General features: G+C 41.2%; 1 protein-coding gene across 1 annotated transcript in view; it reads left to right on the forward strand.

Moving 5' to 3' along the window:
* Nucleotides 1-12,222, forward strand: part of CACNA2D4 (calcium voltage-gated channel auxiliary subunit alpha2delta 4) — a 192,863-nt gene that overhangs the window by 47,369 nt on the left and 133,272 nt on the right. The window contains exons 14-18 of the mRNA XM_066634443.1: nucleotides 42-119; nucleotides 3,055-3,135; nucleotides 4,367-4,441; nucleotides 5,556-5,642; nucleotides 7,229-7,300. Of these exons, the coding sequence (XP_066490540.1) occupies nucleotides 42-119; nucleotides 3,055-3,135; nucleotides 4,367-4,441; nucleotides 5,556-5,642; nucleotides 7,229-7,300 (393 nt within the window). The remainder of the gene's footprint in view (nucleotides 1-41; nucleotides 120-3,054; nucleotides 3,136-4,366; nucleotides 4,442-5,555; nucleotides 5,643-7,228; nucleotides 7,301-12,222) is intronic.

Genomic DNA, 12,222 nt, shown 5'->3' on the forward strand with positions numbered 1-12,222 from the left:
TGTTCCCCTTGCTAATGTGCTGGTCTCTTTCTGCCTGTTAGCTCTTTGCATCTCAGGCTCAAAGCCTCCTGCTTATGACAACTGTGGCTATGCCAGTCTTCAGCAAGAAGAATGAAACGGTAAGAATGAAGCTCTTTTGGAGCCTCCCTGACTTTTCTTAAAGTGAAAGCAGATGGAAGGATAATATTGTTGCTTGCAAAACAGGATATATAAAGGCTAGGTAAGCTTTAATAGCTCTCCTAGGTACAACTGTATTTCTTAAATGGAACTTCCGGTTTTTATAATCTGCTGCCACTTCTGAATACTGCTGATTTAAGAAGCCCATCCTTGACAGTGTTTTAAAGGTCATTAGTCCTTATGGTGTTTTCAACTCTAGGAAACTGGTGACAGACCATGACTCAGCAGTATGTGTTGCATTATAAGGTCCCAGGTTTCTTTTCTGGCTTCTCAAGGGCAGACTTATATTTTACACTCACGTGGATATCCAAATGTAAACTACATAGCCTCTGATCGAGACACACTTTTGTAAAATTTGCTGCACGTCCCATTAACATAATAAAGCTGTGAGTTAGGATCATTTCCTGACAACTAGATATTTAAAGAAGCCCAAACTATATTGTATATGTGTCTGAGTTCTTCACAGAGAGGTCCCCAGGTCCCAAATAGGAAGTGTGAAATTGAGACCCTCTCTCTTCAGGTACCAAGAAAATTTCTACCTGCCTGATAGTCAGGGTGGATGATACTCAGGGCCATCCCTAGAAGTGTGCAGGGTCTGGAGCAACTCAACCATGCAGGGCTCCCCTATTATGGTACCAGTATATCTTAATTTCTTTTTAGCTGAAACAAGCCTTCTGAGTTTCAGCCTTTTTTAACATCTGTTTTATATATCTTTTAAACATCTAGTTTTTTACGGGCTTGGGATTTTTATAACATTGTTGCTGTTTCTCTTTTTATTTATGGATATCTGACTGTTTTTAAGAGCTTACTTACTGTACTTTTTTAATATCTTGTGTTTAATTTTTTCATTTGTAATGTTATTTTAAGGTTGTATTTCTGATCATTGTGCACTGCCTTGCGTCCCTTTGGGGAGAAAGGTGGCATAGAAATGCAGTAAATAAATAAAAAATTAAATAAATTAGCACATTTTTTAGAGGTGTCCAGCGACTAAGATAGAATTACAACCTAAGCCGTACTGAACATAATGGGCTTAGTTCTGAGTAAAATAGATAACAGTTCTCAAACACCTACTTATTTTTATGCCTTATTTTACTTACACATGCACTCGAAGAGGGGGGAGGGATGGTATAGTGGTTTGGGAGTGATTTGGGAGTCTCTGTGTGTAAAATCTGCAGGTCCAGATTATGAGATCATTTTTTTTAACAAAGGGCAAAACTCAGTCTCTTACCTTCCTTGTCTAAGGGCTCAGTCTTGTACCCACTTACCTGGGAGTAAGTCCCATCAAAATAAACTGCACCTGCTGAAAGTTCTGCCTCTGCACAATTGTTAAAGGTTCAGGAGCCCTAAAATTGAAAGGTTGGCCACCTCTGTTTTAACCTATGTCCTCTCTCACATATTAGTTCCTCAATAAACTAAAGAAGCATCTGCTAGGAAATAGGAAAAGGGGTAACAAAGGTTTTGTGATAATTGTGGTGTTTAAGAAAGCATTAGATCAGTTCATAGAGAATAGTTTGTGGGCAGCCCAATTCTTTCCCTGGTAGCGCATAGCATGCACCACCACCAAAGGACAGTGTGCTGCAAGTTATGATGGGTGGATGGGGGGGAACCAGATGGCCCAGGAAGGGTTTAAAAAAAAAAAAAAGTAAGCCACCTGACCACCAGGTCTCCTTGGACCTACACCAGCTTTTTAACTCGAATACATCCAAGGAACCTCAAGGGGAGTGTCAGGTTGGGAAAAGGGGAATAGAGCCTTGGTGTGCATCTCTGCCCCTAAGATTCTTTCCCTCCCATCTCAGACCCACCTCTGGTTTGACCCAATCCTGCACCATGGCTTCTTCATGAGCAAGCTGCTTGAACCATTCACTAATGAGGCTATACTGTATCTCCAAAACTAGATGTGATAGGGCAAAACGGATGCCATTTTTGGAATCAGCACCCCAAATTCATATCAAACCACCATAAAGTTTTGGAAAAACTTTTCTGACCCTCAGTTTTGTAGGCCTGTATAATGAGATCCACTGCCATTGACCCTCAGTAGAATTGGGCTGTTGGCCTTGATAGTTAAAAATGAAACGCCCTCCCCTCATGAGTTTTCTTGAGATATTTGACTGACTAATATTTACCTTTTGATCTGACATAATGTACCAATAATTCTTGTGCTGTTACACTTACAAGTGCACTAAAATTTGCCATTAGACAGACCTTATCGGTTAAGAGAGCACATTGAAATAAAAATTTAAAAACCAGATTGGAATTTGGTGGAAAGAAATGTTAGACCAACTATGAAAAATGTCCTAGAATCTAAAGCAGAAGTCTCCAAAGTGCAGACTGCTGCAAGCCAGTAAAGGCGTCCCCGGCTCAGACTGAGCTTATCGTTGCACCTGGGACCTTTTTCGTGCTGCAGATTGCCCCTGACCTTTGTGCTGGCCAGCCACTTCCAGTGTCTCTTACCCCAGCAGGCTTTGCTCCCAGATTTCTGGGCATGCACAGCTGGGTAGTATGATGGTCGGGGCGCTCTGCAGCATGAAAAAGAGGCCCCCGGGCAAATTGGTAAGTTCCATTCACCCAAAGGAAGGATCACGGTGGGCGCTGGATCTAGCCCATGGGCCAGGGTTTGTCGCTTGCTGATCTAAAGGCTATGTGTCTAACACCTTTCCTCCTTGTCTCTTGTATTATGGGATAGTGAATTTATGAATGAATGCAGCCTGCCTTCGCTTATTGTATCACTTCTAACTTATATTCATATTCATCCATAAATGAGCAACAACTATGCAAGCCTGGACAGTGGAAAAATAGTAATAGTTGCTTAAACTGATGGATAGTGTGGTTACTATTCTATCAGTTTTCATTTCTGGTACTGGTTTCTTTGTTTTTCAGAGGTCTCATGGCATTCTTCTTGGTGTGGTAGGCTCAGATGTTCCTCTGAGGGAACTCCTCAAACTGGCTCCACGATACAAGGTAAGAACAAAGATAATGCAGTCTAATTGTTGTCATGCTCATTCATGAGGAAAGTTGATCTTCATTCATTGAAAGTTCCATTATGACAACAAAGGCACCCTCCAGACTGCTGTTTCTTAAGGGTGCACATACTTTTCCTTACAGCACTCTATTAGCTAATGGAATTCATAGCAATAAAGTGTGAGGGTGGCCACTGACTTAGATTAGAGCATTGGATTAGAGCATTGGTTCCCAAACTTTTAACCACTGGGACCCACTTTTTAAAAACAACTGCATTGGGACCTTGTGCTTTACAAGACTAAAAAAAGTTTCACTTTACCAGCCACTTTTGCTATGGAGAGGCTGCATTCTGGAGCGTTTATTAAGCTGCACTATCATCAGTTTGGGACCATTCTGGTGGCTTTGCATTCCCCTTTGCCTGGCCTTTGATGAAGGCTGAAGCAGTCACATACTTGTGAGTAAACACACATGTATAAGTGGACAAAGACATCTATTCATGAGTAATCACACATGTGTTGCTCTGTTTCCAGTTCTGTATGGCTCAGTATATTTTCCTTGTCAGTTTCGTGACCCAACAAAAATTAGGCCATGGCCTATGGGTGGGCCGCAGCCCACAGTTTGAGAACCAATGGATTTTATGGAAAATATCAGTGTTTATTGGCCATTATAGTTTAATGGAACTTAATGCACAGAAACAATGTAATTGTGACTATCAGATGTAGACTACCGGAGGACAAAGAAAGACAAATATCACCTTCATACCCTCCTTATGCATTTCCCAGGCAAGCCACTAATGGAAACAGATATTTCTGTTTCTCTAGATGTTGGCGTTGGCTTCCTCATGAGGAAGCTGATACGGTGGCCTATGCCGTACCCCAAAACTTCAACCAATCAGACAAAACCTGGTGCCATTTTTGGATTCAGCACCCCAGAAATAAATTTGTTCAAACATCCTTTGCAACTTAAAAAAAAAGTTATTTTTTTTAGGCCTATGTAATATGTAAATGATGTTTGAAGGGTTTGGTGTAAAAGCCTATATTATAATATAGATAATTTTTGTCAAAAAAAAGTAGTGATTTGTCAAAAGCATTGGCCCAAAGTTCAGATATGACAAGACTGTGCCCAGTTTTGTGGAATGCATGTAGGACAATGGAATCTGTCATATTTCTTACTACACAGAAATATATGGAAAGAAAATAAGGCAAATTATTCTAATACATTTTATTTAAAGCTGGGTGTCCATGGATATGCCTTTCTAAACACCAACAATGGATATATTCTGTCTCATCCAGACCTCCGGCCATTGGTAAGTGACCCAGATACTCTGAGTGTTCTTGTTCTTTTCATGGAATTAAATCTTGTGCATTTTGATCCTTCTGCATTTTGTGTCTTCAGAGAGTTTCTAATTTATTTGTGTTTATTTATTTTAAACCATTTATGCCCTGCTTTTCTCTCCATGGGCAACACAAAGCAGATTACAACAGTGCATGGAAAGCAAAGTGTCTTATAATAACAAAAATAATTAAATGAATCGTAATTAAATCTACCCTGCACATGCCTAATCTTGTCTGATCTCAGAAGCTAAGCAGGGTCAGGCCTGGTTAGTACTTGGATGGGAGACCGCTTGGGAATACCAGGTGCTGTAGGCTTATACCATAGGCTTTTGAGACTGAAGGTTGCCAACCAACCAGAGCCAATGTGCTAACGGAATGCAAGCTGCATAGTGCTGTGGGTGGGAGAGGCAAGGAGGCCTCCTCAAGGGAATGTTTGTTCCCTTATCTTGGGGTAAGCTTCTGCTTCCCCATTGGGTCTCCTCAGATCTACACAAGTTATTTCCTTGGTATGCCTGAGGAGTATTAGGGAGAAGGAATGGGGATTGGATATTGCACAAGTTGGTTCTGCTGGGAGCCACTCTCCCCCCTCCCAATCTGCCTCTTGCTCTCCACCTTTCCATCCGTCAACCACCTCATTCTGCCCTCCCACCCATCTCCCACCTTCTATGCCAATTGAACTGCACTGTTGCAGGTTGCTGATTGCCGCTACATGCTGCCACCTCTGCTGTTTGTTGGTGACAGCTATAAAATGGTTGTCAGTATTGCACACAGTGTGACACCACACACTGGATAGGATTGGGCCCTAAGTTCTTTGTGGTCTGAATGATTGTAAAATGCCATTTCCCCAGAAGGGTTTGGCTGACTGTGAAAATATCATCACAATAACTGAGTGACCACTGCACATTCTTTGTGCAAAAAGAAGTACTTAGAAAGGTTTTTGAATTGGGGACATGCCCAAACATCTATCCAGCTAGTCAATCTTTCGTGTGTCAGAGATATACTCTGTCTTTTTGACTTATTGAATGGTTTTGATTCTTAACCTGATTCAACTTTTGATTTTTCTCCTGTCTCTCTTCTGTACTGCAGTATAAAGAAGGGAAAAAGCTAAAACCCAAACCAAACTACAACAGTGTTGACCTTTCCGAAGTGGAATGGGAAGACTGGGATGAAATTGTAAGTGTCTAAACTGTGATTTGGGATTTTACTTTCCCATCTTCCAACCTGTTCTGCATCTGTAAAAGCAGATTCCAAGCAGGTCACTGTAAAACTTGGAAAATGTCATCATCCACATCCCCATATGGGTGATTGTCTTCACCTACCATGCACTTTTGCTTTTGAACATGGTGGTTTTCTTCTTTTATGGCACCCAGAGTCTACAAGAGCATCATCTACATTCTGATGATTTCTTGCTCAAGTCTGCTGTGTGTTCTAAGAGGAAATAATTATTTAGATTCAGCCCAGTCCACATTTTGGGAAGGAAAAGTTTGTTTCTTCCAGCTGTCTTCAAGCAAAGATAATTAATAATCTCTTCCACCAGACTTTTGCTCCCATCTCTTAAATTCCGTAGCCCAGTGTTTCTCAAACTGTAGGTCAGGACCCACTAGGTGGGTCGTGAGCCAATTTCAGGTGGGTTCCCATTCATTTCAATATTTTATCTTTAATATATTAGACTTGATGCTACCATGGTATGTGACTAGATTTAGGGAAATGGTACAGACCTGTACTTTTAACAAGCTACTATGTGTATTTTAACACTGATAGTCAATGGGACTTACTCCTGGGTAAGTGTGGGTAGGATTGTAACCTAGGATTGTTAAAAATGTTCCTGCTTGATGATGTCACTTCTGGTCATGACATCACTTCTGGTGGGTCCTGACAAATTGTCATTCTAAAAAGTGGGTCCCGGTGCTAAATGTGTGAGAACCACTGCTGTAGCCAAATCTAGGGAGATAAAGAAGTCAACAGAATGCAAGGGGCAGCAAGAGTTCTTGAATTGTTTGAAGAGCTCAACAATTAAAGAGCAACAAAAACAAGATCAATATTTGGAAAGAAGAACTTTCAAGAAGGGGCTCTAAGCTGCGTAAGGACTTGTCTGCTTGATTAACTTGATCACTGTCACTGATGAACTGTGCGTTGTACAAGTTCCGTATGCAAGCCAGCTTGGGCATCCACGTACCTAGAGGAAAGACAGGGTAGGAATATATTAACTAGGTAAACTACATTAATATATACTTCATGTGGAAATTTATGCACCCATAGATAACTGAACTTTAGGATGCAACCCTATGCACACTTTCCTGAGAGTAAGCTCCATTGAACACAATGGGACTTACTTCTGAGTAAATATGCGTAGGCTTGTGCTGTAAGTCATTTCAGACTTTAAGATCAGCACCAATAATTGAACTGAGCCTGCAACTTGCAATTAATGAGGTTCTTCACCAAATGTAGGCACCAATGTGTGTGTGTTCAGCACAATAAACACCAGTGTGGCATGTGACAAACACAGGTACTGTATACAGTGTGAAATGGCACTGAGGGGTACAGATCTACTTATTCTGAATCATTAAATATTGTAGTATAATTGCCTACCTGAATGAATGAGAGATTAATGAAATCTTCTCAGCCTGGCCACCATATATTTAGCTGAATTGCTGCCTGAGAAAAGGTACCTGCCATCATACCTGATAGTTACAGGCCTCACAAAGCAGGTGGTCCCAATCCATGCCAGGAGCTCTCATGAAAATCTGTTTGTTTGGCAGCTGCGAACAGCAATGATCAATGGAGAGACTGGTTTCTTTTCATTAGATGTGAAGGTCCCAATAGATAAAGGGGTGAGTATGTTATATGTTTGTTTCTATACCCAGCTTTTAGACCAAGGCAACTTACACAGAATGGGGTACATCCTAAATTATCTTTTGAGGGTACTTTCAGTTTTGCATTTTTTTTGTTTTTGAGGTTTTCCTCTGCCCTTTGGAAAACCTTTTAAAATACTTGGTTCACCTTTCAAGTCACAGTACCTCTGTTTTGTGTGTAAGAGAGAGAATTTGAAACAATTCTTGCATATTTGTATTGAGTGGTTTTGAGCCTCCTTTAGAGTCATTTGCAGTGAGACCTGCCCCTTCCGCAGCCCAGAGTGCAATGCAGTGTTTCATTTCTAATTGCTGTATGACAATTAAGTAGCTTTCCCTTGCCTCCCATCATGTCTGTATGTCTCCTTATGTATAAGTCGATCTCATGGAAACGTCACTGGAAAGTTTTAAGCTGAAAATCATGGAATTTGCTATCACCCATGGATACGTCGAGGGTAAAACTTAGGAGTGTAGGAAAGTCTTTGAATTAGATAATTTTACCTGAGACCAGATCCTGAAAAATGACTTACCAGTTATTGTTCTGAAGCACCTATTCTCCATACAGGAAGAAAAGTGATGGAGGCCATGAGAATTGTAGGCCTTATGAAAAGTACAGTACTTCCCTTGCAGCAATCTTCACAAAGACTACAGTTTGCATAAACTCCTTCACCTTGTTTGGAGAATAGCTCAGTTTCTTTGCTGCTTCAGAACATAGTAAAATAGCTCAAGTTTCCCTTACCACATCCTGCTTCTCAGCCTGGTCCTCCCCCCTCCCCCCAGCAGCTGTTCTTAAAAGCTAAGGAGCCCTTACTACATTGACACATGTATAAGTTGACCCACGTTTTCAGGGTCAATTTCAAGGCATAAATTTTTGACATATACATGATTATATGCAGTAATTGCACTCCAATTCCTGAGGAATTCCTGAGGGATAAAAGACCGCAAGGTGTAGACTGCACCCATGGTTAGGTCACTGGTGGAAGAGGATTCCTGGAGGAGTCTGAAGAGACTTGGAGGAAAGTGACACACAGATGCCCTGCAGTGCTACAGCTTTCAGTTCCTATCAGTGGTCCTTTATTAGCATGATCCTGATTAGAAGGAGGGCAAAATTCAAGGGCAAAATTCTGGCTGACTCTTAGGAATGTCAGCTAAGGAACCAAGATGGAGTTAGGAGAGACTGTGCATGTTTGGAAGGAAACATTGTGTGCACACACACTCACTTTTTTGCCCACTGTCACCCCTGATTTAAACAGATTTCACATGTTTTTGAAAAATGCAAAAATCTGCTTAACCAGATTTCTCTCTCTCCCTCATTCTCTCTGAGATCATAATGAAAATTATTTTAAAGATTCTCAATAAAGAATATATAAAACTCTCTCTCTCTCTCTCTCTCTCTCTCTCTCTCTCTCTCTATATATATATATATATATATATATATATATAGAGAGAGAGAGAGAGAGAGAGAGAGAGAGAGAGAGAACTATATATATGTAGTTCTCTCTGAGATCATAATGAAAATTATTTTAAAGATTCTCAATAAATGTCTCAAGGGAGATTCTTATTATGCCCTATGTTATACTCCCTCCCCCCTAAACACACACCCTTCAGACTTGTTTTGCAGTTACTTTGTGCTGTCAGACCTTCTGTCACCTTTCAAGTTGCACAAATGTTAATTTATTTCTTAACCTGTATTTAGTTAAATATTAGGATTGAGATTTAATGGAGGCATAACAAATCCTCTGTGTAAATCCTCATATATTACAGAGCTTGAATGTGCTTCACCTGTTACCATCAGTGCTCCAACAAAAGCAACAGCAGGCAAGGGAAAGGAAGGAATGTCAGGAGGGAGGTGAAGTAATTCTGTCTGATAGGCAGGATGTTCTTAATAATAGGCACCCACTCCTTATATTAGGTTGTGCTATATCTTGACCCTTTAAGGCTGCACTCCTATGCACCCTTACAAGGGACTTCCTTCTAAGTAAAAATATATAGGATTGGGTTGTTAGTATCTGGCAGAATTGTTACTAAGCTGCAATATAATTTTTTCTCTGCAATCAAAAGAAACCTTGTTTCGTTCAAAATGTTCATGTGACACATTTTTGGCCTCTTTTTTTGGTTTGATTTTCTTGACAAAGCATGTGGTGATGATCCTGATCAGAAACTCGGCAAGAGCAAAGTATTAACATCACCCTGCCCCCCTCAGCTGTGGTTCTGCTGCATCCCATGTGCGATTTTAAGAAAGTGTTTTTAAAAAGGTAGCAAAAGAATGCATTGCACACATGTGTGGTTTTGTCTTTAGCAAAAACACACTGAAATTTCCATGCTTGTTCATTATCCTTTTTCTGGTCAGTACCATTTGTTTCTCTTTTGTTTTTATCCCTTTTTTTGTTCTTCCATTTTAACATACTGTCTTTTCCCTCCCCTGTTTCCCTCCTCTTAATATTATAATTTATCTTCCTTTCCGAGAAGCATAGGGGCATACAGGGGTTATGCCATTTTATACTCACTACAGTCCATGTGGTAGGTTATATTGAAATGGTAACCTGCCCTGGGCCCCAAGGAGCACCATGACTGAGCAGAGATTCAGAGCCAGGTCTTAGTTCTGGGTGGCATTTCCCCGGTGCAAGGAGAGTGTCCTCTTTCTTCCTGCTGACCTATGTGCACCCAGCTGCAATCCCCTATCCCACTTCCCACATCATTCCAAAGTGTTCCATAGGCAGTTTTTCAAGTGGCAGCTGTAGGAAGTGGGAGTTACTGTGGTTTCTCCCTCTATCTACTGCATCTCATTCATTGCCTTTGTTAATATGGCTCTGTTACCATGCATTGGAAACTTGTTCCAGCAAGTGTGTTGTTGGGGCTTTGGGGGGGAGGGAGGGGACTTGTTTAAATTCAATTCTTGTGAAAATGGGGTGCCAGCAGTAAAATGCTATTGTCTGTGACTGTGTGTCTTGGATCATTGTTATGCTGCTTTAGGACTGGATTTTAGTAATTTTTATTGTGGCTTATGTGATTTAATATGCTGTGGGGCAGGATAAGAATATCAAAATAAGTAAAGTATTAGCAATGATATTAGTGAAATAGAATAAGAAATGAGAGCAACCAACGAATGGAGAAACGGGATGGGATAGGAGAGATGGAGGGACCAGAATCCTTTATGGATTGGCCAGGCCTCTTCCTTTTCCTGAAGATGGGCTTGAAGCTGGGGAAGCCCCTGATCTATGCAGTAGCACTGGAGTCCTACCTCCTGGGCTATTGGACTGGTCATGCTTGGCTAGTTAATGAAGCTAGCTGAGATATTTTTGAAATGCTCAGCTGGCAGTCAGGCTACAAATCTCCCCTGCAGCAGCAAGCTGTCTTTGTGCAGTTGTTTTTGGATGTGCAGTTTGTGCAGTTTGAACTTTGTGCAGTTATGGATGTTTTTGCCTGGAGTCCCCTTGATGCCTGTTGTCACTGTGCCAGATGGATTTCAAATGCACTGAGGATTAGTGGTTAACAGGCAGGAGCCGGGTGGGGGGTAGTCCCATGTGACTGCAGCAGAAGTAGGAATGAGTCAGTGTGATAAGGGCCATTATCCTGCTATCTGCCACCTTCTCTCTTATGTTCTGAACTCCAGCCCCTTCTGTATCCAGTCCATATGCTGAGTATGCAGAAATTGGAGACAGGTCTGAGACATATTCTTAACACATATGACCCTCCTAGAAGTTTCCTCAATCTAACAGGCTGCAAATATTATCAATGGTTGCTCTGGTGATCCTACACTATTTTTCCCATCAGCATCTCATTCTGAAATGTTCTCTAGCATTTCTGAACTTTCTGCCTACCTTCTCCTCTTGCAGCCATTGGCTTATCTGCTCTGATGTCACAATGAGCCTGGATAGTGGATCAGCCTATCTGGGTCATCGGTGTCTAGTTGTGAGTTATGATGTATCAGAGCATTAAGGGGGATTATGGGGAGTGTAGAAATCAAATTCTAAGGTCCATGAGCAATTTTTGATACAATTGGTCTGCAATCCTATGAACATTTTCCTGGGAGTAAGCCTCACTGAACACTCTACTTCTGAGTAGACATGCCTAAAATTGTGCTGAAAGCCTGCAATCTTATGTACCTTTATATAGGAGTAAGCTCCATTGAACACAGTGGACCTTACCAGTACTTCTGAGTAAACATGCATAGGATTGCACTGCATACCACATAAGTCTTGTTGGTGCAGATCCGTTGAGCTTTTTCAGAGCCCACATCTGTAAGACAACAGATGAGCCTTATTTATTAAAGTATATTATGATCCAGTTTTGCACCCCAGCTGGAATATGAAGTCATGATCCAGTTGCAACTAGAAACCTTTCTTGACAGATGTTCTCCTGACAGGAAGGGTGGGTACTCATATGAAATGCAGCTGCCACTTGAGTATGTTTTAGGGATACTCTACAATTCTGCTCCTGATGACTATAATATACAAAGCATCTATGAGAGAGTAGTCTTTCTCCCCATTTTCAATATACAGGTTGAGCCTCATTATTCACATGGGTTCCCTTCCAAGCACTCACCTGGATGGCAAAAAATGCACTCTAGCAAATCAATTTAAAAACAGTTTTTTTGCTCTGGTGATTTAAAAACATCCTTGCTGACCTTTGTGATGTAAGATAAGCGTCATTAAGAAGATAATCCATCAATCAGTACTCCTCCAAGCGCTTCACTCAGCCCCTCCCTTCACCAATGCAAAGTGATCACCTTTCTTTCACATGCTCAGGGGGAAGGGAGGGGTCACTTGGAAAGAGAAGGATTGATGGATTGTCAACCAGCTGCCCTCGCTCTCTCTTTCTTTAAGGAGGCTATTGTTAAAGGACTGTTCAGTTTTTAAAACTGATTTTAAAGGGATGCATTTTCCCCTTCTCCAGGGATCAGC

Source organism: Tiliqua scincoides, chromosome 7 (assembly GCF_035046505.1).
Source record: "Tiliqua scincoides isolate rTilSci1 chromosome 7, rTilSci1.hap2, whole genome shotgun sequence".
NCBI classification, from domain to species: domain Eukaryota; kingdom Metazoa; phylum Chordata; class Lepidosauria; order Squamata; family Scincidae; genus Tiliqua; species Tiliqua scincoides.